The 24,673-nt window shown below is 45.7% G+C and overlaps 1 protein-coding gene across 10 annotated transcripts in view; it reads right to left on the bottom strand.

Annotated features, from left to right (window-relative positions):
• Positions 1 to 22,895, bottom strand: part of CSNK1G3 (casein kinase 1 gamma 3) — a 326,900-nt gene extending 304,005 nt beyond the window's left edge. For 7 of the 10 annotated variants that reach the window (XM_030193547.1, XM_030193551.1, XM_030193549.1 and 4 more), the window contains exons 1-3: positions 22,586 to 22,895; positions 10,615 to 10,813; positions 7,840 to 8,261 (exon numbers count right to left, since the gene is read on the bottom strand). In XM_030193547.1, coding sequence (XP_030049407.1) covers positions 7,840 to 8,017 — 178 coding nt within the window. In that variant the 5' untranslated portion in view covers positions 8,018 to 8,261; positions 10,615 to 10,813; positions 22,586 to 22,895. Of the gene's footprint in view, positions 1 to 7,839; positions 8,262 to 10,614; positions 10,814 to 22,585 lie in introns of those variants that run through there. The other 3 variants (XM_030193556.1, XM_030193557.1, XM_030193548.1) reach the window with 2 other exon arrangements.
• Between the last annotated feature and the right edge of the window lie 1,778 nt (positions 22,896 to 24,673).

The raw sequence follows: 24,673 nt of genomic DNA, 5'->3' as shown, positions 1-24,673 counted from the left end.
TTGAAGACTGTTTTCCAACTTCTCCCAATGAGGGAACATATCTACAGGAAAAAATGAACATAAATCACATAATGAACCACTGAGAGGGGGGGGGGGCTCATGGATTCATCTGCTATGACTAAAGGAAAGAAAATTACCCAGGTAAGAACCTAATTTTCCCCTTCCTTGTCATCAAGCAGATGAATCCATTACGAGTGGGATGTAACAAAGCAATCCCTAGATAGGGTGAGAACAAGCCACACCACGCGCCAGCACTTGTGCTCCAAAATTCGTGTCTCCCCTGCCAGCCACATCCGGCCTGTAATGTCGGGCAAATGAGAGCTTAGAAGCCCATGTCACTGCACTGCATATCACTTGACGAGAGAGTGCTCCAGTTTCAGCCCAAGAAGAGGAAACTGCTCTTGTGGAATGTGCCTTAAAGGCTTCAGGCGGAGGCCGGCCAGACAGCAGATATGCTGAGAAAATAGCTTCCTTGCGCCAACGAGCTATAGTGGCCTTAGACGCTGGAGACCCTCTGCGCGGACCTGACAAAAGAACAAAAAGGTGGTCAGAGGTCCTGAAGGCATTTGACATGCGCAGATATTGCAACAGAGCCCGTCGCACATCCAGAAGGTGCAACTGCCCAAAGGATTCGGGAAACTCCTCTCTAGAAAAGGAGGGCAGGAAAATAGGCTGGTTTAGGTGAAACGCTGAAACCACCTTAGGCATAAAGAAAGGCACCGTACGTACCTTTACTCCGGACTCTGAGAATTGCAGAAATGGGTCTCGACAGGACAGCGCCTGGAGCTCAGACACCCATCTCGCCAATGTAATGGCCACCAAAAAGACCGTCTTAAGGGTCACAACCTTCTCCGAAGCTCGCCTAAGTGGCTCAAGGAGAACACTGAAGGGCCTTTAAAACTTACCCCAGGTTCCAGGCCGGACACGGAGCCCGCACGGGAGGATGGAGCCGAAGCACCCCTCTGAGAAACCGTGCCACATCTGGGCAAGCAGCCAGAGAGAGGCCAGCGACCTTCCCTCGAAAACATGCTAAGGCTGCCACTTGAGCACGCAAGGAATTATAGGCCAAGCCTTTTTGTACACCATCCTGCAAAAAGTCATGTATCGGCGAGACAGAAGCCCGCATGGGTGTGATCGCTCTAGAAGCACACCAAGCCTCAAATTGGCGCCAAATCCTGGCATAAGCCATGGAAGTGGAACGCTTGCGGGCCTGTAGGAGAGTGGAAATGACTTTACTGGAATAACCCTTGTCTCTCAATTGCGCCCTCTCAATAGCCATGCCGTAAGACCAAAGCGGCAGGCGTCCTCCATGGTCACCGATCCCTGTGACAACAGATGCGGTACCAGAGGTAACGGCAGGGGATCCTCCACCAGCATCTGCCAGAGGTCCACGTACCACGGCCAGCTGGGCCAATCTGGGGCAATGGGAACCACCTCTCCTTGGTGTAGCCGAATCCGCAGAAGAACTCGCTCTAACAAGGGCCACGGAGGGAACATATACAGGAGGCCCTGAGGCCAGGGTTGAGCTAAGGCATCCAACCCCGCCGAGCGAGGATCTCTCCGTCTGCTGTAAAAGCACGGGACTTTGGCATTTGCACTTGAGGCCATAAGATCTGCTACGGGCGTCCCCCATTTGGCAAAGATCTGCAGGAAAACTTCGTCTGCGAGTTCCCACTCAGCTGGGTCGATTTGATTCCTGCTTAGATAATCGGCTTGCACATTGCTCTGACCTGCAATGTGAGCTGCTGACAGAAACTGCAGATGTAGCTCGGCCCAGTGGCAAATCTGCGCGGCCTGCGCCACTGCTGTCGTGTTGTCCGACAGAACTCTGACAGCCAATCCTTCCAGGGTCAACTGAAAGGCCAGAAGCGCCAGAAAGATTGCTTCCAACTCCAAGCGATTGATGGACCACTCAGACTCATCGAGTGTCCAGAGACCCTGAGCATGCCTTCCCCGGCAATGTGCGCCCCAGCCCTTCAGGCTGGCATCTGTTACCACCAGGCACCAATCGGGGAGCGCTAGCGGCATTCCTCGCCGCAGCATGCTGTCTGAGAGCCACCACTCCATACTGAGCTGGGCCGCAGGGAGCCATGTGAGTCTGCGTTGGTAATCCTGAGATATGGGAGACCATCGTTGAAGCAGGGAACACTGCAGAGGTCTCAGGTGCGCTCTCGCCCATGGCACCACTTCCAAAGTGGCCATCATTGACCCCAATAGCTGGACTATGGCCCAAGCTCGCGGGCGAGGCATCCTCAGGAGCAGACGGACCTGGTTCTGAAGCTTGCACCGCCTTTGCTCGGGTAGAAAAACAAACCCCAAGGCTGTGTCGAACCGGACCCCCAAATATTCTAGAGATTGAGAGGGGGTCAGGTGACTTTTGGCAATATTGACGACCCAGCCCAGAGATTGCAGTACTGAGACCACTCTGGCTGTGACCTGACGACTCTCTTCTGCAGAGTCCGCTCTGATGAGCCGGTCATCTAGGTACGGGTGAACCCGAATACCCTATCGCCTGAGAAAAGCAGCTACTACCACCATTACCTTGGAAAAGGTTCGGGGAGCTGTGGCGAGGTCAAAAGACAAGGCCCGAAACTGGAAATGTCTTCCCATCACCGCAAACTGCAGAAACCTCTGGTGCGGGAGCCAAATCGGTATGTGCAAGTAAGCTTCTTTCAGGTCCAGAGACGTGAGAAACTCTCCTGGTTGTACCGCCGCAATGACGGAGCGCAGGGTTTCCATGTGAAAATGCCAGACTCTCAGAGACTTGTTGACTTCTTTCAAGTCTAGGATGGGCCGAAAAGACCCTCCTTTTCGCAGCACCACAAAGTAAATGGAGTAACGGCCAGAGCAGAGTTCGGCGGGAGGCACCGGGGACACAGCCCCTAGGTGAATCAAGCCTTGCAAGGTCTCCTCTACCGCTGCCCGTTTGGCGGCAGAACCGCATTGGGACTCCACAAACACATCTCTTATCGGGGCATTGAATTCTATTCTGTATCCATCTCTGATCAGGTCCAAAACCCACTGATCTGAGGAAATATTGGCCCACTCCTCGAGAAAGAGGGAAAGTCGTCCTCCTAATACAGGAATCGAGGAGGGGGCCGGCGCACCATCATAGAGAGGGTCGTCCTTGAACTCCAGGCCTTGAGCCGGTCGCTGCGGAACGCTTGTCCGAGCGAAAGGAGTTCCTCTGCTGAAAGTAGGCACGAAAAGTGAACCCAGCAGAACGCCCCGGGCGGTACCTTTGAGCTTCACAGAAGCGAGGTCTGTAAGAGGAGGGTACCGCCTGACCCTTGGAAGAAGGCCGCGGCCTATCCTCGGGTAAGTGCTGGGGTTTAGCATCCCCCAGGCCTTTCACAATTTTCTCCAGCTCCTCACCAAATAGGAGAAGGCCTTGAAAGGGCAACTCACCAACCTTTGCTTAGAGGCCATGTCAGTCGCCCAATTCGGATCATAAAGGGCGCCAGCCAAGAAAGACAAGGCCGCCTCCATCACGGTGCCACCTCAGAAAGGGGCTCCGCTCCATTCCACTGCCTGTTGCAACCAAGCGAGGCAGGCTCGGGCAGCATAACAGCTGCATGCAGACGCCCATAAGGATAGGTCTGAAATTTCAAAGGAGCGGTTCATAGCTGATTCTAGCGTTGGTCCTGCATGTCCTTCAGGGCGACTCCTCCTTCCACTGGGAGGGAGGTTTTCTTTGTCAAAACCGTGACTAGGGCATCCACTTTAGGCACTGCTAGGCGCGCCAAATGCTCCTCACTTAGAGGGTATAATTGCCCCATAGCCCTGGTGACTTTCAAAGGCCCCTCGGGGTCAGCCCACTGAGCCGAAATAAGCTCTTGCATGGAGTCATGCAAAGGAAAGGCTCGAGCAGGCTTCTTAGCACTTGCCATCCTCGGATTACCAGAGGTGGCTTTGGCACTCCCAGGATATTCAATAGAGAAGACCTGCAATGCATCAGAAATAAGCGCTGGCAGCTCGTCGCAGTGGAAAATCCTCACCGCGGAGGGATCATTTGGATCCGGTGGCAATCCTGCACCTTCCTCTGGCACTTCAGAGACCACAAGGGCCTGCCAGACCCCTCAGAATCCTCACATCCCGACCACGGGGGGGGGGGAGAGAGAAAGGGGGGGTGCCACTCTCTTAAGGGGAATTCACCCTTTTGCGCTTGTCTTGGGATGCCGTCAGGGAAAATGCGCCTGACGGCATCCAAGGCCAGGCTCCACTGGAGGGGAAACAGGTAGCAGGGCCGAACGAGACCCCTGCGGGAGAGCTCTGTTTAACATGAATACTTAATGCAGCAGCAATACCAACACAGGGGATAAGGACTCACCCTGGCCTCCCAGTTCCAGTCCAGGGATAGCAGCTCTCGTTAGCCTCCACATGAGGCGCCCCTCCAGGCACAAACCCCTCCGCTTCTGCGGGGGTCCCGCCATGCGGCGCGTCCAAAATGGCGCCCGCTGCCAGCTCCACTGAGCGGGAAGAAACATCGCTCGCCATGCTCGTGCCGGCTCTGACGTCTGAAGAGCACGATTTACAGAGCCCTGCTGCTGATCTGCGCTTGCCACAACAGGAACAGCGCTTAACAACCTCAGTAGCCATCGCCGAAACACGGCGGAAAATTCAAAATGGCGGATTTGCGCCAAAACCGTCCCGATCGCGGGCCCTCCCCGGAGCAGCTACAAAACACTCTTACCTCAACAGACCGAGTCCCAGAGCTCCGGTCACACTGCACAATCAGAAGAAAACCTCTTTTTTTTTTTTTAACGCTGTGAGGAAAGTTAGAGGCAATTTTCCAACTCCGGAGGATCAGTAGAGTGGAAAGGCAGGGAAAGGATGAACCAATGTGCCTGCATCCACAAAATAGAGCGTGGAAAAGGCAGGGAAAGGACTAACCAATGTGCCTGCATCCACATGGAAGTGGGAAAGGCAGAGACAGGGCGAGCCTATGTGCTTGCATCCAGCTAGTAGAGTGTGGGAAAGGCAGGGATAGGACTAATCAATGTGCCTACATCCACATCGGGGGAGGGTAAGGCAGGAAAAGGGCGAACCTATGTGCCTTTAAAGTGGGCACCATCAGCCACAACACCCCTGCTACAACTGGCAAAAGCACAGGAGCCACCACAGGCAGAATTCTGTAGGAGCTGAAAAAGCTGCATCCACCCTGCTGGGGAGATAGAGAATACTGAAGAGGCAGATGGAGCTAGCTGGCTGTTAGGCACTATGGTTTTTCAGTGCTCTCTATCTCCCCCTGCTGGTTGATGGACACAACCCACTCGTAATGGATTCATCTGCTTGATGACAAGGAAGTATTGCATTCAGTTCTGGTCATATCTCAAAAAAGATATAATGGAATTAAAAGAGATTCAAAGAAGAGTGACCAAAATGATAAAGGGAATGGAACTCCTCCATATGAAGAAAAGCTAAAGAGGTTAAGGCTCATCAGCTTGCAAAAGACAGCTGAAGTTCAACGTCTATAAAATCTTGAGTGGTGTAGAACTGGTAGAAGTAAATCGATTTTTCATGCTTTCAAAAAGAAAGAACAGGGGGGACACAATGAAATTACATGGAAATGTTTTTTTATTTTTGTTCGTTACATTTGTATCCCATATTTTTCCACCTATTTGCAGGCTCAATGTGGCTTACACTGTACCGTAGAGGCCTTTGCCAACTCCGGTAGAGAAACAAATACAAAGAGTTGTTGTGGTCGAATAAGGTTCATGTGTATAAACATAATGGGGAGTCGTGAAGAGAAAGAGTTATGCAGAGTCTGTTACAAGCTTTGGTTTCGTTGTGTTGCAAGGTTTAGGCATTTAAGTTGGATCGATAGGGTATGCCTTTTTGAACAGGTTGGTTTTTAGTGATTTCCAGAAGTTTAGGTGGTCATGCATTGTTTTTACAGCTTTTGGTAGTGCGTTCCACAGTTGTGTGCCTATGTAGGAGAAACTGGATGCATATGTTGATTTGTATTGGAGTCCTTTGCAGCTTGGGTAATGGAGATTTAGGTATGTTCGGGTTGATCCGAATGGGTTTCTTGTTGGTAGGTCTATGAGGTCTGTCATGTACCCCGGGGGGGGGGGGGGGGGGGGGGGGGGGGGAGTGACGCCGACGCCATGGATGATTTTATGGGCCAGGGTGCAGATTTTGAAAGCAATGCGTTCTTTGATTGGTAACCAGTGTACTTTCTCTTTGAGGGGTTTGACGCTTTCGAATCGCGTTTTTTGAAATACTTTCAAAACAAATAGGAAGAAGCATTTTTTCACTCAGCGACTAGTTAAGCTCTGGAACTTGCTGCCAGAGGATGTGGTAAGCTGTTAGTGTTTCTGGGTTTTAAAAAGGTTTGGACAAGTTCCTGGAGGAAAAGTTCATAGTCTGTTATTGAGATGGACAAGGGGAAAGACACTACTTGCCGTGGGATTGGTAGCATGGAATATTGATACTAACTGGGTTTCTGCCAGGCACTTGTGACCCGGATTTGCCACTGCTGGAAGCAAGATACTGGGCATGATAGACCATTGATCTGACCTGGAATGGCTATTCTTATGTTCCTATAGGGAATAAACCTAACCTTAGCAAAACAAGCCTTTTTTCTTTTGCCTGGAGCTGCGAAATCACCCCAAAGGAGTGCAAGGGCAGGGGGATATGTTCTGCACAGCCTGCATCAAGGGGCCAAGCCCTACGCCTCACCAAGTGATCGTCCATGGGTAATGCCTGGGGGCAGTGGAGTTGCGCTCCACCCTCAATCAGATCCTGCTCATGGATTCGAGAACCTGGGAGGTGACCATTAGGCTGCTTCTCTAGGCTTTGCAGCACCTGCCTGCACTGCTGGGAGCTAGCCCAGGGACCAGGAACACCAGCTTGAACAGCCTATCATCTGCTGAAGTACACAAATACTGGAGCTTTTCACTGAGCACAGCTCCTATGCATTGGTGAGGTCACTAGGCAAGATCAGCTTCTCTACCTCCATCAGTTCGTGGGCAGACATAGCCCAATAGTTCAGGATGGGACAGCCATGACATTAAGGCAGTGGTTCCCAAACCTGGTCCTGGAGGCATCCCAGCCAGTCAGATTTTCTGGATATCCACAATGAATATTCATGAGACAAATTTGTATGCACTGCCTCCACTGCATGCTAATCTCTAACATGAATATTCATTGTGAATATCCTGAAATCCTAATTGGCTGGGGCACCTCTAGGAACAGGTTTGGGAACCACTGCATTAAGGAAAGCAATATTATTTGCCTGAAGTTGCATATTTCTTGCCCTGTTGGCAGTACAACACAACTCAGCATAACTGTACACATGCTCCATGAACACTGTACCTTCTTAAAGGAAAGTATGTCCCTAGATAATTACAAAGAAGAGCACCTCTGTGTCAAAACTCACTGCCTTGGAGGGATAAAGGTCTTGCTTAATACATTAACCCATTAACCCAGTGCCACAAATTAAGAAGCACCACTTAAGTAAGACTCAAGGAAAAACAACCCACAAAGACAGATCTGGCATATTTCCAACATCGTATTATTCACAATTTCAAAAACCCCAGAAATTCAGCTGATTCTTAACTGCACTCAATGTGCATCAAGTATGTCAGCTGCATTGAAATATAAAGCCTTAGGGCAAATTAAGGAGCAGCATAAGTTGCTTAGGTACAGCAGCAGGATTCCTTCTGAGTGTCCATTTATCTTAGTGATAACACTACAAAGATGTTGCTTTGTCGTGGACATTTAATTAGGTGAAATAACTGCAACAGTGACTAATTTTATAATCCAGGATGTGGGAGATTCACATTTACCAATGCTGCAAGTAGGAAAAACAAAAAGAAACAGTATAGATCTTACCTAATCTGAGTTCACCAAAATTACCACATCCAATTTTTTTTCCAACTCTAAAGTTTGGTCCAACCATTAAAACACCAGAGTTCGATGATCCAGTTCCACGTATGTTGTGACTTGATCTACTACTAGGCCGTGCCATTCTATCATCAAATTTCTCCTTATCTCTCCTTTTACTGTCCATATCAAGTTTGCAGTACTCCACTTTGAATTATATTGCAAACAAGCAAACTCAAATGGGGTCTTGTAGAGATGGAAACATAACTAGGTACGTTTGCCAGATGGATGTTCGTCAGAGGAAAATAAAATGTTGAACAGTGGCGTATTCATCCCATTCGCAAAATGTTTTGTTGGTCTTTGCAGCAAATTAGATCTTCAGTAGATATCCTTTCCAGCAAAGCTTTCTGATATCAGATAAGCTGTAATATCTTAGAAGAAGAAAAAAAAATACTAGTCAAGGAAATACAGTACTACTGAGATGCAGGATTTGCTATACATATTTAGATTGTCTACACAATATTTAAGAATCATCATTTAGGAGCCCTTTTACTAATGCTTAGCACGTACTGACGGACATCAGTACACTCTAAATACTGTGAGTCCTATTTTATACTTATAGGTCACATGGCACTCAGTGCACATTATGTCCGTTAGGGGCCACAGTGTAGCAAAACCTAATCTAAGCAACTAAGGCAGAGGTTCTTAACCTTGTTTGGGTTCCCGCACCCTTTTAACTTATCAATGAAACTCTTGTACCCCTTCCTAAATCATGTGTCCACTAGAGACAGACATCTATATATGTTGAAGTTAGCTGCTAACAGTGATAACTGCTAAAATGTCACAAATTACAGTTATAATACCAATAGCTGTCCTAATAACTGCCTTCACTCTGTCTAGAAAGTTTCAATAAATTGTCTCAAATTTGAAGAACTTTCTCCTCACCCTGTTTGACCTCTTCCCACACCCCCAGCTAAGAACCCCTGAACGAAGGCATGCAAAAAAAAAAAATCAATTGTCCCTGTAGTATAGAAGCATCCCACCCTAAAACAATGCACTCACAAAGATTTTCTACCATGTATTCTGCCAAAAAAAGGCAATGTTCTTACTTACAGAAATTGCAGCACCAGAAAATCCTGCCTCATCTCTTAGCCTTCATCACTGGTTTCTTATTATGACTACTTGGAATTCTATACATAAGTATATCCAGGAGACACTACTTTTATCTACCGTATTTTTCGGACCATAAGACGCACCTAGGTTTTAGAGAAGGGAAATAGGAAAAAAAAAAATTTGCTTTTTCCCTCCTCTAAAACCTAGGTGCTCCGGTGCGTCTTGTCCGAATCCCTCCCTCCAAGTTCGGGATCGCCCTCAGGGTTACCTCCTCCCCCCTCCCCAGCCCTGTCACCACCTCTCCCCTTACTCACGCGATCTTCCCTGGTGGTCTAGTGACGTCGGGGCAGGAAAGAGCCCCCTCTTTCCTGCCCAACGCACTGCTCTCCATCCTCCTGTATGCATTGCTGCCTGACAGTCTCGGCGAGATTCAAAATGGCCGCCGAAAATTGAAGTCTCGGCGGCCATTTTGAATCTCGCCAAGACCGTCAGGCTACAGGAGGATGGCGAGCAGCGTGCTGGGCAGGAAAGAGGGGGCTCTTTCCTGCCCCGACGTCACTAGACCACCAGGGAAGATCGCGTGAGTAGGGAGAAGTGGTGACAGGGCCGGGGGTAGGGCGATCCCGAACTTGGAGGGAGGGCGGGCAGCCTGCCAGCCAGCCAAATCTCTACCTTCGGACTATAAGACGCACCCCCCATTTTCCTCCCAAATTTGGGGGGGAAAAGTGCGTCTTATAGTCCGAAAAATACGGTACTTTTAGGTGAGGTTATAGCTTTTTAGAAAAGTTTATTTTGATGTTATAGGGGCCAGACTATTTTATTCATGTTGCTCCAGTTATTTGGCTAGCTTTTATATTTTATTCTGTTTTTGGGTACTTTATATTTTACATGGTTTTGTTTATGGTGTATTGTACTTTAATGCATTACGTATATTGCTTTTATCAGTTTGTAGAGTTATAAATAAAATTTATATAAACTGTGTGTGTGCTAGTACTTTTCAAGAAGATATACAAACAAAAAGAAAAGGAGGAAACAGGAATTAAGATAGTTGTCACTGCTATATTCAAGCTGTTTTTCACTTTATCAAATAGATTTAACAGTTTGGGTTCTTGCTTAGTTAAAATAAAAAAAAAAATAAAAAAAGATTAGCCTAGAGCACAGAAGGGATGAACAAAACAGGAACCAGCTGAGACAAGAGAAAACTAAGTTCTACCATGAGAAGGAAATCTTAACCTGAAGAGAATAAAATATTCAAAAGCTCTATTTAAGCCATAATCTCCAAAACTCTTAATTTGAGGCTCTATAGTAAGACAACATACAGGCAACCAGAAAATGGCTCCACAAGTTTAACATGTACATTTTGTGGGGGTGGAAAAAAAAACACACCACACACACAAAACATTGCTTTGTTAACTGTCAAGCTTAGTAATTCCACAGCAGTAAGAACCTCAGAGCAACTTAAATGTCAAGGTTGACAGGGATCTTATCTGTGATCTTGGAGAACTGAAGTAGCGCTATGGTAGCTGCTGCTCCACAGAGCAGTCTAGGAATAGTTATCTAGTGAATATGAGGAAGATAGGCAAGCATCTGTAAATTCCTTACTGGGCCAGCACTGGGCCAGCACAAGATGTCCCGCAAATGAAGGCCAGAATGTAAGAAAGTCCAACACACCTTTGCTGGTCCATCAATATCCCTGGAGTTTGTCCTCAGGAAACCGTCAGGCCTCTGCTTCTGACCAACACCTTGTTTTCTACACCGCTGCTTCCTGGTTCTTGTCCAAAACTTGGCTCCACGCCACTACCCCCTGGGTCTCAGACTTTCCAGACACACTGTTCCTTTAGCGCATGAATACTTCCTCGCTGGGTAATACCTGGCAAACAGCAGTAATGGAAGTTAAAAATCACAGTACTTCCAGTTCTACTACGTGCTGAAGCATTCCTTACAATCTAGCCTGAACACTTCACTAGTATCATGATTCAAAATGATCTCGTTAACAGTTTTCTTTATTATCGTAAACCACTCTATATGCTATACAGACCAGCAACTCCTGTAGAGTAAGACAGAATACCCAGTGCATTTCTTGAAAAACTGGCAGACAGTGCTATAGAAGTTAACACACATTTAGGGTAAAGAAACTCTCAACATTCTGAAGACTGGAAAATCAGTCTCACAAACAAGTGACCTTTCATTACACAGCAAAAATATAATTGAGTATTTTCCAAGAATTGTTAAGTCAAGAAGCAAAATGAAACGAATAACCAGCTATTCCTCCTTCTGGGCAGGACACCTGCTACAGATAAGTTAATATTCTCAGAAGGTGAATCACCATCACACAAACGGGACTCTCTATTAACCATCTTCAATCAAAAAGGGGGGAGACAGGGAGGAGTAATGCCACCAAGCTGCAAGCCTGGCTTCAGTGGGTTTGAACTACTTGTATTTATTTCCATTCACTTAATGAAGACATCCCTAAATCATGAAAATGGGTGTTAGAGGAGCAAGAGTTGGGCTGGAATCCTCAGAAAGACCCTGTTATTTCATCAGTATCCTGAACAAAGGCCATAATGGTATTTGAATGTGTGAACTGAACGCCACTCCACATCACAGCTTTGCACTCCTCTTCAGCTGAGGAAGAACTCAAGCTCCTGATGCAGTAATGGTGGGCATTTGTTGTGTCCTTCCAAAATCATAATACGGTGTCCCAGGCTTGTTAAAGTAGAAACAAAAAGGTAGACACGACATTCAAGGTCTTTAGTCCAAACCAGACAGACAGGCTTTTGTGCAAATTCAAAGCAAGCAACATTGTAGTCTCTTATATTAATGTGACTCTAGAAAAAGGACGGAACAATAATTGACTGAATAAAGGTACAACTCTGTCACAAACTTAAAAAGAAACTCAGAATGCATGAATGATGCCAAACTCAAAAATCAAATTTAACATAAGGTGAATAATTTACTAATACCAAATTGACTGCATCAAAAAGGTAATCTTTAGGACCAGGTTCTTTAGCACACAAGAGACCAGTGGCTCAATGGTAACCTACATAGCATCTCTAAGCCCATGCCACCAGATATACCGTATTTTTCGGACTATAAGACGCACTTTTTGCCCCCAAATTTGGGAGGAAAATGGGGGGTGCGTCTTATAGTCCGAAGGTAGAGATTTGGCTGGCTGGCAGGCCGCCCGCCCGCCCTCCGAGTTCGGGATCGCCTTCCCCCCGGCCCTGTCACCACTTCTCCCTACTCACGCGATCTTCCCTGGTGGTCTAGTGACGTCGGAGCAGGAAAGAGCCCCCTCTTTCCTGCCCAGCGCGCTGCTCTCCATCCTCCTGTATGCAGCCCGACGGTCTCGGCGAGATTCAAAATGGCCACAGAGACTTCAATTCTCGGCGGCCATTTTGAATCTCGCCGAGACTGTCAGGCTGCATACAGGAGGATGGAGAGCAGCGCGCTGGGCAGGAAAGAGGGGGCTCTTTCCTGCCCCGACGTCACTAGACCACCAGGGAAGATCGCGTGAGTAAGGGGAGAGGTGGTGATAGGGCCGGGGAGGGGGGAGGAGGTAACCCTGAGGGCGATCCCGAACTTGGAGGGAGGGATTCGGACAAGACGCACCGGAGCACCTAGGTTTTAGAGGAGGGAAAAAGCAAATTTTTTTTTCCCTATTTCCCTCCTCTAAAACCTAGGTGCGTCTTATGGTCCGAAAAATACGGTAACTTACGCCCCAATCCAAGAATTAAACCAGGCACTTTCAGCACAGTAGCGTGAAGCAACCTATTATCTCCGACATAGGGCCAGCCATTGAACACAGCAACTTTATCTGGTTATGTCTAGTTATTCTTAATAGGTCTTCCTGTAGCCTGTGTGTCAGCAACACCAACCGACCTTAATCTCTTGTACTAAGCATAGAAACCCTCCCCCTAATAGGGCTACGACTCAACAGAATATCTAGCAACTGTTTTTGTCAGCATATGGGCAGCTCACTAAAGAAAGTTAAGCACTTCCTCTACATGAATGCGCCATACAGATATGACATAAAAAGGACCCCTGAACTTGCTTCCTTGATGCCCATGATGCCAATATCAAAGCAGTAATCAAACTTGCTCCTTAAATGCTTCACACTTTTCCAACAGAAAGCATCTTAACCTTTCATATGCCTATGACTGAACAACTGCATGAAGGTTATCAGTGAATGTACTCCAAAGATTCTGAAATCTCAGAAATTGTTTCTACCTACTTAAAACCTGGAAGCTGTTTCAACCTATATTATGCAGGTTCAGGAACTCAGAGACCAACAGCAGATGTATAAACATTCCTCCATTTGCAAGGTAAAATATGCACTCACCTTGCAAACTTTCCCCTCCACCATTAATAGTGACCTTAATATAAATACTGGCCATGACCCATCTCTCTCCTTTTCATGATCTTTTAAGGATTTAACTAGAAAACCCCAATGAGAACACAGACAAAAATAAAAACATACACAAAGCAATATTAAAAAAAAAAAGTAATAAGAATACAGTAAATTGCAACAAACACAAACCATCCACAATCACATCTACATAAGACTCATTCCATATTATTTGACATATCTCATAGAACCCAGGTGATCTACAATAATTAATAAAACATAGGATTGGGGGATGGGACAGAGCAGCCAAAACGGAAAAGGAAGAATGGATAAAAGGAAAAAAAAAAAAGTTATCAAAGTGGAGGAGTAGCCTAGTGGTTAGTGCAGCGGTCTTTGATCCTGCGAAACTGGGTTTGAGTCCCACTGCATCTCCTTGTGACTCTGAACAAGTTACGTATGTTCAGGCCTCTAAGTCTTATATCCTGACGTACAACCTCGGTACACCAGTAAACACCTGAAGACTATCTCTCTCTGAAAGTCCTTTATTTGAATAACACAATGTTTACCCACATTCAACTGTAGATCAGAGGTTCTGCCCCAATGGCCAAGAGTCTCCGTGGTACTGAGAACAACATTAGCTCAGAGTTGGTTGAATGGTGTACAATATCTTTTTCAGCAAGTTACATTCAAGGTAAATACTCTAACAGAGGGTAATGCAGGAAAGGGTTCTGTACTGTCTAACAAATGGAGCCTACCTCAGACTAAAGGGAACAGAAAAGGGCACACACTGACCCAGTGAGCAGGGGGAAAACCACCAATGGGAACAGAGCCTGCCAACTAGCAACAGCATAACCAATCGTATAACAGTTCTATACAGACAGGCTAGTGAAGTCACATTGCCTGATAACTACACCCCCCACAATGCAACACTCATGTGACTCTGCAGTGAGAATGACAGAAAAAGTGTCACACTTACCCCACAGCCACATTACAATCAGGGAAAGGCTGTCAGAGGACAGAACAACGTAACCCTCCATTGCCCCAGTACTTGTAGTTGCAAAAAACACAGAAAGGCAGTATATCAAGTCCCCCTTTCATTCACTCCTTTTTCTACCATTTGGTTAGATAGGTGTACCAATAAATCAAGAAGCAGCTATGCTTTCTTAATGCCAGCAAAGTCTGAAGAGTGTCCAAGCTACAAAATATACATTGTAGAATTCTGGGATTCACTGACTACTCGTGAGATTGAAGTATTCAGAGTCTCTTTGGGATAGTTTACATGTTTTGTAAGGAGAAGTAAGACCTTACCTGCTAATTTGCTTTCTTTAGTCCCTCCGGACAGGCCCAGGATTGGACTGATGGGTTGTGTACACCTTCCAGCAGGTGGAGACTGAGAAAAATTCTGACTCTAGAGAGCCAATAAGAGCCCTGGCCATGTGACCCTAGCCTCAGTATTTAAATAACAAAGCAGGAAAGAAAAGACCAACCTTCTGTGCCCCTTGGAATCTAAGCAGCCACAAAGCACTCCTGAAACGTGCTTCATCAACGGCTATGCCGTGAAATAGGGCTCACCAGCAACTCTCACCAGAGCAGAGGTATGGCCCTTCTACAATCGTCCGTATAAACAGGTTTGCTTTTTTAACTATCAAGTTGCCTATGCCATGAAATAGGGCTCACCAGCAACTCTCACCAGAGCACAGGTATGCCCCCCCCCCCCCCCACAATCGTCTGTATGAACAGTTTTGTTTTGTTTTTTAACTATCAAGTTGCTAAACAGCTCTGTATCCGACATGTGAACATCTGACCACAGTAACTCCAAACATAGAAAGAAAAACCACCGTCATGAAAGAACATGGGAGGGACCTGGGCCGGTCCGGAGGGACTAAAGGAAAGCAAATTAGCAGGTAAGGTCTAATTTCTCCTTCCTTAGCGTCCCTCCGGACCGGCCCAGGATTGGACTGATGGGAAGTACCAAAGCAGTAATTCTTAAGGGAGGGACCCTACCAAATCCGCTGTGAATACTAGAGTTGCAAAGACCGCCTCCTGGCGACACTGAACATGTAGTCTGTAGTGATCAGAAAAAGAATGAAGCGAAGCCCAAGTTGCCGCCTTACAAATGTGCGCAGAGAGCACGAAAAATCACTCTGCCCAGGAAACCGCTTATCCAGTTGTGGAATGCACTTTAACACTCTCTGGAACTGCTCTCCCGGTGAGAAGTAGAAGCTCTCATTTCCTTAATCCATCGCGACATAGTGGGTTAGAAACGGCCAAACCCTTACGCCGACAGGCTAGAAGGACAAAGAGACGACCCGAGCGTCAAAAATGTTCAATAGCTGCCAAATAGCGTCTAACAGCTGTCTTAACATCTAAAATATGCAATTTCCTGTGATCTTTCACGCCCGAAGACCCCAGAACAGGAAGAAAAACTGATTGGGAAATATGAAAACGTGAAACTACGTTAGACAGAAAAGAAGGTACCAGATGCTGACCTACTCCAGACGTAGACCTACTTGCTCCTTGGAAAAAAATTCCAAAACAAATCAGAGACCTGCAGGAAATAAACTTGCAGCTCCGAGACTCTCCTAGTTGAAGCAATGGCCAATAAAAACACTGTCTTAAGAGAGAAAACGTTAAGGGAACAAGAAGACAACAGCTCAAAAGGAGGACCCATCAGAGCTGAAAGAACAAGATTAAGATTCCAAGATGCAAAGTTCTCTCAGACTGGCAGGCGAAGGAGACTAACTCCCTTGAAAAAAAAATGGGAGACCTCCAAAAGGCAGGCCAAAGAGTTACCCCGTATCCGACCTCGGAAACAGGAAAGAGCTGCAACCTGCAGCTGAGAAGAGAGAGAAAATCCTTTATCAAAAAAACCGCTGTAAAAAATCCAACATCTCTGCCACTGAAGCTCGGAAAGGAGCAAAACCAGCATCTGAACAGCAAGCTTCAAAAATCCTCCAAATGCGAATATGAGTGAGAGACGTGGATTGATGACGCGACCGCCGGATAGTAACAATTACTGAAGCGGAAAATCCTCTCTTAGCTAATCGAGCCTGTACAAGAGCCAAAGCGGAAAATCCTCTCTTAGCTAATCGAGCCTGTACAAGAGCCAAACCATAAGACAAAATCAAGCCCAGTCTGGATGAAATATCGAACCTTGGAATAGAAGGTCCTTGCGAACATGAAGACGTAGAGGAGACGCCGACAAAAGACGCTGAAGATCCATGTACCACGGACTTCAGGACCAATCTGGAGCTACGAGGACGACCGGACCCCCATGTGTCTCCACCTTTTGTAAAAGACAACCCAAGAGAGGCCATGGAGGAAACACGTACCGAAAACTGGAAGACCACTGCTGTAAGAGGGTGTCTATCTCTGCCGCTGTCGAGTCTTTTCGGCGACAGAAGAAGCGAGGCACCTTTGAGGAGAGACTGAAAGCAAGAAGATCTACAACTGGAGTGCCTCACTGAGCTACTATCAGTTGAAACACTCGAGAGCCGAGAGTCCATTCCCCTGGATCTAGGGTGAGACAAGTGAGAAAAAAATCCGCTTAAAAATTTGACTCCCGCCACATGGGAGGCTGAAATGGCAGTAAGGTGAACGTCTGCTCACGCCAAGAGACACGCCGTCTGCCGTGTGGACTCTTCATTCCTCCTTGGCGGATGACATAGGCCACTGCCGTGGCATTGTCCGACAGAAGTCTCACCGCCTTGCTAGCCACTAGGGAACGAAACTCCTCCAGAGCTAGACAAATTGCTCTGATCTCCAAGAAATTGAAGGACTGGAAAGTTGCCAAAGGAGACCACAGAACCTGCGGTAACCTGCCTAAACAATGGGCTCCCCAGCCGTTGAGACTAACTACTGTCGTTAAAAAACTGACCACTGTGTATACTCTAAAGGCATACCTGCAGTGAGATTCTTCAACCTCAACCACCAGAACAGACTGCTGCGCTGCTAGGAATGAAGAGACCACCTCAGCTGAAGGGATTCCGTCTGAGAGGACCATCTGGATAGAAGAGAAAATTAGAGAGACCTCATGAAAGGTCTGGCCCAGGGAACTACCTCTATAGTCGCTGTCATGGATCCGAACCTGAATATGTCGAGCATAAAGAATGCGACCGAGAAATAATCCTTGAATCTGAGATCGCAGCTTGAGAAATCTGCCCTGAGGAAGAAAAAACCACAACCCCACGCCGTGTCAAAGGTAACCCCTAAACATTTTAGAGACTGCGAAGTAGTCAGACGGCTCTTGGCCACGTTTACTAGCCAACCTAAGAACTGCAAAAAATATTGTACCACTCGGTCTGAGACCTGCCGACTCTCTTGATAAGATGATTCCCTGATTAGCCAGTCATCTAGATACGGGAAACTAGAATTCCCTCTTTCCTGAGAGCCATTGCCACCACTACCAAAACTTTGGTGAAAGTGGGAGGGGCTGTTGCGAGACCACGGTTGAGCCCGAAAAAGAAAAAATAGTGTCCCAGAATCGCAAACCACACCAACTTTTGGAGACCAGTCCTGATAGGAATATGTAGATAAGCTTCCGTCAGATCTAAGGCCATTAAAAAAACTGTCCTGCACAAACCACCACTATGACGGATTCAAGCGTCTCCATACGAAAACATGTGATATTGAAAACGTGATAGACGGCCTTGAAAACCAAAATAGGATGAAGGAACCTTCCTTCTTGGGAATTACAAAGTAAATGGCTTGAAGATCCAAGAGCCTCTGTAGAGTGTCCCCTACCCCACCTGCATTGCAGCTAGAGCAACAGGGAGACTCTAGAAAGACGTCTGAAAGAAGGTTGGCGAAGCGTGAGGCATAGCCATCTCGAATAACCCCCAAGACCCACTGGTCAGGTAATATGGGCCCACCTCAGCTGTAGAAAGTGGAAATAGGGATCCTGAACTACAAAATCCTACACTTGGATCTTAGACCACTGACGATATCAACAGATAGCGATGTATGTAAAGGCTGTCATCGAGAAATTACTTCATCACCTGAAGCTAAAGAGGTGAGAACAAGAGTAGAGTTAAATAAACACGCATAGAAGAAATGTCATGCCTGAGAATGGGCTGTAGCCCCAGATAAACTGCCAGCCTCTGCAGTTGCACAATATACAATTGAGGCACATATGACATGTGAAGAAATATGTCCCAGATTGCGATTCATATCAGGCAGAAAACACCTGTAGCTACTGCCCCTGCAAGTAGATCACCCGAGGCTCTTGTGCTTGAACCTAAGCTTGTGACTGCTAGAACTGAAGCCACAAGAGTGGATGACAAACTGAATTAAGCATATCTGGGCTTTTTTTTTTTTTTTTTTTTGCAGATGCTGCAGCCAAAATAATGCCCGACTAACCATGCCTGTGGAAGAAATGCACATACCTAACCAAATGGGTGATGTGATGTGACACAGAGAGACCCGATGCACAGGCATTAAATCTTTTTTTTCTTTTTTTAAATACAGAAAGAGATAGAGAGAAAAAGATAGAGAGGAGACTGAAGGCTTACCTCCTTCCACCTACTGGAGACTGAGAATACCGAGTCTGGGGTCACATGGAAAGGGCTCATATTGGCTCCCAGAGTTGGAACATCTCAGATTCCACCTGCTGGAAGGACTGCACAACACAACAGTCCAATCCTGGGCCAGTCCAGAGGGACGCTAAGGAAGCTATTATTATTGAGTTCGATCTAGTTGATCATGATATTTTATTGTTTTGTCCGAGTTGGTGAATAGGTGGGGCGGTGCTCTCTTGGCTTAGAGGCTTTTTTGGCAGTATGTAGTTAGTTATATGGTGAAAAAGGTAGATTGTTTTCCCACTATTTGGAGGCCCAGTTGTGGAGTGCCACAGGCCACTAGTTGGAGGCCCGATTCTGGAGTGCCACAGGGATCTGCACTGTCTCCCACTTTGTTTAGTCTGTTGCTCCAACCTTTGGGAGTGGAGCTTGAGCGGCTAAAAATACCATTTTATATTTATGTGGATGACATCACTTTATTGTTACCAACAGCTAAAGATTAGGCCACCACCTTGAATAGCATGATGGGTTGTATCAGACTTCTTGATAATTGGATTACTACTAATAGTTTTTCTCGATTTAGTTTTAAACAAAAGGCGCGGTTTACTAAGGCATGCTAGTGTTTTTAGCATATTCCTATGGATGGCTCTAGCATTTGAATGTACTAATTTTTAAGCACATGCTAAAAATTGTAGCGCGCCTACAGCACAGCTTAGTAAACAAGGCCCTAAGTTTCTACGGCTGGGACCGGAGTGTCTAAACTTTCCACATAATTTTCAAATAGGAACTGATTCTTTTGTTTTTGAGAACTCTTCACAAATCTTAGGAGTTGAAGTGGATAGTTATCTTTTCAATCATGTTAAACAGATTATACGAAAATCTCTTTTTACTATACGTAAATTAAGAGTAATTCAAAAACATATTGGATTTGCTGAATTTAAACTGCTGGTTCAAGCATTAGTTCTAAGAAGACTGGATTATTGTAATACTGTACTTGTTGGCTGTCTGTGGAAATTAATGAGTGGAATACAACTGGTGCAGACTACTACAGAATGTCTTATATTTTCAGTTTCTAAATTTGAATCTGTCATTCCACTTCTTAGGAAGTTTCACTGGCTTCCGACCGAAGCCAGGGCTCAGTTAAAATTTTGCTCTTTTGTTTACAAAGTATTAACTGGGTTAGCCTCTTCCTATCTTTCTGATTAGGCAAATTTGCTTTGTTCTGATTCCTCTTATTTGTAGCATTTGTATCCCACATTTTCCCACCTATTTGCAGGCTCAATGTGGCTTACATTATTCCGTAATGGTGATCACCAATTTTATTCTATGTGTAAATAGATGTTGCTACAGTTTCCTTCAATCAGACAGCTTAGATATAAATCTATATTCAATTCTTCTTTATATATTATCAGGCTGTAGTACTTTGGAATCTTCTGCCTCTGGAAATTCACGCTATCTTGACTTACTTAACCTTTCGTAAATTGTTAAAAACATGGTTATTGGAGAAAATTTTGGAATTCATTGAACTACAATAAATTTAAAAAAATAAAACAAACTGATCAGGTGTTTTGCGGAATAGAAGTACTGTATAGTATATCTGACTACTGATTTCTGTATTATCTTATTGTAACCACACATTCTTTACTGGTATAAGCGGGATAAAAACAGAATAGAACATAATGTATCCCCCCCACCCCCCACTTTTCAACATGTAAGCAGCCACTGGCTTATGCATTGATAGAGGGGGACATCAAATTAAACAAAAAAAAAAAGTCAGTGTCTGTATCCTCCATCCCCGGAGTCTAACAGCCCCCTCCTTTTCACAAATCCCCCCTGCCCCCCAACATTAACTTGTAAAAATAGCCTTAGTAGTCTAGTGTACTGCACTCCCCAAACCCCATGGGCCTACTCAGCACATTAGTGAATAGTCCCTACTCCTCATAGCTACTTTTGTAGTGCAGTCTGATATACAATGGGAAAAGTGGAGGATGCTGCTAACACCTCAAGCTGGCGAACACCAGTCTGTGAAAGAGTTTAATCTTTTGCCAGAATCAAAATTATATATTTTTTTCTAAAAATTAAAAAAAAAAAGATGATTTTCTGTAATAAATAGCTCTGCAGTTTGCAGAATCAAGTGAACATTCTGTATCCTACTCCCAGCTGTACTACAATTCCAAATAGCCTTACTAATCTCTACCAAAGAAATTTCAACAGGACTTCTTGTAACTATGAGAAAAAAAACACACACAATGATGCACCAAAAGTTTTAATATTGCCGAGTGGTTAATAAAAATTGGGAAAAAAAATATTGCCGAGTGGTTTACAAAAATTAACTATTTTACTTTTCTAGTGGTTAGTGCAGCAGACTTTGATCCTGGGGAACTGGGTTTGATTCCCACTGCAGCTCTTTGTGACTCTGGGCAAGTCACTTCCCTCCATTGCCCCAGGTACAAATAAGTACCTGTATTTAATACTATGTAAACCGCTTTGAATGTAGTTGCAAAAAAACACAGAAAAGGCGGTATATTAAGTCCCATTCCCTTATCCCTGACCACCATCATTCTCTTACTCCCGTGTTAGTTTAAAACACAAACGGAAAGCTCAGCTCACATATAGGCCTGGTTTTCTCCACAGTTCTGTTGAGAGAAAAAATATGTAACTAAGGCCCTGGGTACAAACTCGCGTTTCAAAAACAAAAGTCTTATTCCAAGCTAACTATCATGCACCTGGTATACATTTAACTGCTAATAATAATAGTAATCAAGTTAACAAAAAAATTCATTCACTACATAATAAACCAAGCAAACTGCTGAGGAACTGTGAAACAGAAAACATGCACTATCAACAATCACGAATGGCCTTATTCGCAAAACACAATATTCAACTTTCAACGACCAGAGATGAATCCAACAGAAAAACAAAGAGCACCAGATAGTTAAGTTCCGAGGATTCTGTGGTACACACCGAAAAACTCCTCTTAATTGCGAGCTTTTCATGGCATAATACCCACTCATTTGAAATTTATTACTCACTGAAGACGTGTAACTTTCAGAAAATGGCAGGAATGCAGCTTGTTTTGTTTTTGTACTTTCTTTGTTACTCGAAGGTCAATTCATTGGGGCAAAACTATTTTATAGCTATAGGTCAGAATGACACACGATCATTAATAAGAACCGAATATTTATTTAGAAAAGATGACTGCTTACTACATTCTAGCATACTCATATCAGCATGAAATCACACAAACGCATATATTCATATATGTATACACACACACACACCCCCCAGAGATGTGTAATTAATATCACACAAACGCATATATTCATATATGTATACACACACACACACACACACACCCAGAGATGTGTAATTAATATCACACAAACGCATATATTCATATATGTATACACACACACACACACCCAGAGATGTGTAATTAATATCACACAAACACATAAAAGCTATGTAACCAGATTTATACTATGCACATTTCCCAGAGACACAAACGGCCGCTTTATTTAGACTCTGCTCCCGCTCTGTGCCATGTGGGACAGAGCTGGATTAACCAAATTCAAATCGAAACACACAACTCTTCGGTACACATCTAGCCCACACGGACAATGAAGAGGATGAGCAGGGGGCAACATAAGCACGGGAAGCAGGTTGGTCACACAATGCCTCCCGCCTCACAATGACACACAATCGTCAGCTATAGCTCCGCTCTCAGCCCTTCCCGTCCTCGGATACTGTGCGGTGCCCTGCAGCTCATCAGATTTACCTGCAGCGTGTTCCGAGTCCAAAACAAAGTGCGGCGACGGCAGGTGACCCGGTCTCTCTCCGTCCGTCTCGCGGTGTATCCACTAACTGTAACTACAGGCAGTGCTCGAAGCCCACTCGTCTTTCCCTGCGGTGTTCTTTATTTTCCTTTATCTTTTCTATAGGGTTCTCTCGCCGCTTGTGTGGTAATGAATGTAAAGATGGCCAAAGGAGGAGGGTTTAAACAGGAAAACGTTCCGAGTCAGAGGGGATCCGGGAGCGGAAGCCGGCCCCTTCTCCCCCCCGCCTCAAGCGGCCAAGAGAGCAGACGGCTCTGCAGGGGCCCTGCCCCTTTCCTCCTCCTCCGCAGTTGAAGCCGGCGGTGGGTGGGGACTCGGAGACTCGGCTCCTCCCACCGGAGGAAGGTGGGAACAGGCTAACTGACGGGGGGCGGAAAGACTACTCAGGAGACGGTCGCCTTGATTGACGTCCACAATAAGCCAATCGTGGCTAGGTTGATTGGCTAGGTGGGCGGTGCATTTGAGCCCCTTCAATAATCGAGCCTTTCGCATTTCACTCTTTCTTCTTGAGGGCGGGACTGGACGTTGGAAGGAGGGCGGGAAGGAAGGCATAGCTTAACGTCATGGAATGTCCAATAATCGATAGTTTTGGTGGAGAAAAGGACAGGAATCAACCAATGAACTGTTAGTTGCTTTGTAATGGCAACTGAGCTGTGTTTGGATTGGTCGCTTGCCGACTGTAAACTGTATGGATTCGTTATTTTAGAGGAACTGAATGTTTTCTTGGGGTAGTGGGAAAAGGGATTTTGACACCTGAGGGGTTGGCTTCAGGTCTCTGTAATTGATGATATTTCACGTTTGCAGGGTTGGAGGAAAACAAATAAGAGGCAGGGATATTGTACGATGTAACCACTAAAGCAAGCTTTCAGCCTTGCTCCCATCCTCTCGTTATTTTTTATACTACTACTACTAATTAACATTTCTAAAGCGCTACTAGGGTTACGCAGCGCTGTACAATTTAACATGGAAGGACAGTCCCTGCTCAAGGAGCTTACAGTACTAAGTACTTGGATGCCAAAGGAGTAATTGCCCTGAGCCCCCGCCTAGCGAAAGCTGAAAAAAAGGTTACTGTCTGCTTCCCAAATTTCTGTTCTGGCTCCCAGCATAATTTATACTAGCCCTGCTTATGCTCCTAGTCCCTTACCCCACCCCCACCCCCAACTATTATGATTATATAACTATCACAGACAGGGCCAGCAGACACCTTTTTGCTTGGAAGGGTCAAACCAATCACCAGGCCTTCTCTATACTCTCTAGTTTCTGATGCTGTGTTAGGAAAAATATTAGTGGGGCCAGGGCCCTAATAATTCAGCCCATGTTGTTATAAAGATCACCATCTTATAACTTTCACACTTAAATCTCCTCCTTCCCAGTCCCATCCTATCTTATCTAATTTATCTAGATATTGACCCTTCACCTCTATCCTCCCATGTTTCAAACCTCCACTCTACTGTGGCACCATCCATGTCTGTCAATGAGGTTGTTTCTTCTTACAACAATACTCTATCCTCTACCTTAGACACTCTTGCACCTTTGATGACCCGCCCTATAAGGCGTACAAAACCCCAGCCTTGGCTGACTTCTAATATCTGCTACCTATGTTCCTGTACCCGCTCCGCCGAACGCCTCTGCTGACCTCCTTCCAATCTGCTCTTTTACGCGCCAAACAGGATTATTATATCCAACTGACCAACTCTCTTGGCTCTAACCCTCGACTTCTCTTCACCACATTGAACTCTCTCCTCAAGGTGCCCCCTCCCCCAACTCCCCCTTCATTATCTCCTCAGACCCTTGCTGAATTATTTCAAGACAAGGTTCAAAAGATAAACCTTGCATTCTCTACCTCGCCAGCTCTCCCTCCACTAGTCCGTTCTCTTCTCTCTCCTTCCCCTCATTCCCTTTCCTCCTTTCCTGAAGTTACTATTGAGGAAACTACACTTCTCCTTTCTTCCTCAAAATGTACCACCCGTTCCTCTGATCCCATTCCCACCCACCTTCTTAATGCCATCTCTCCTGCTCTTATTCTTTTT

Source organism: Microcaecilia unicolor, chromosome 2 (genome assembly GCF_901765095.1).
Source record: "Microcaecilia unicolor chromosome 2, aMicUni1.1, whole genome shotgun sequence".
Taxonomy (NCBI): domain Eukaryota; kingdom Metazoa; phylum Chordata; class Amphibia; order Gymnophiona; family Siphonopidae; genus Microcaecilia; species Microcaecilia unicolor.
This window is presented reverse-complemented; position numbering and strand designations above follow the sequence as displayed.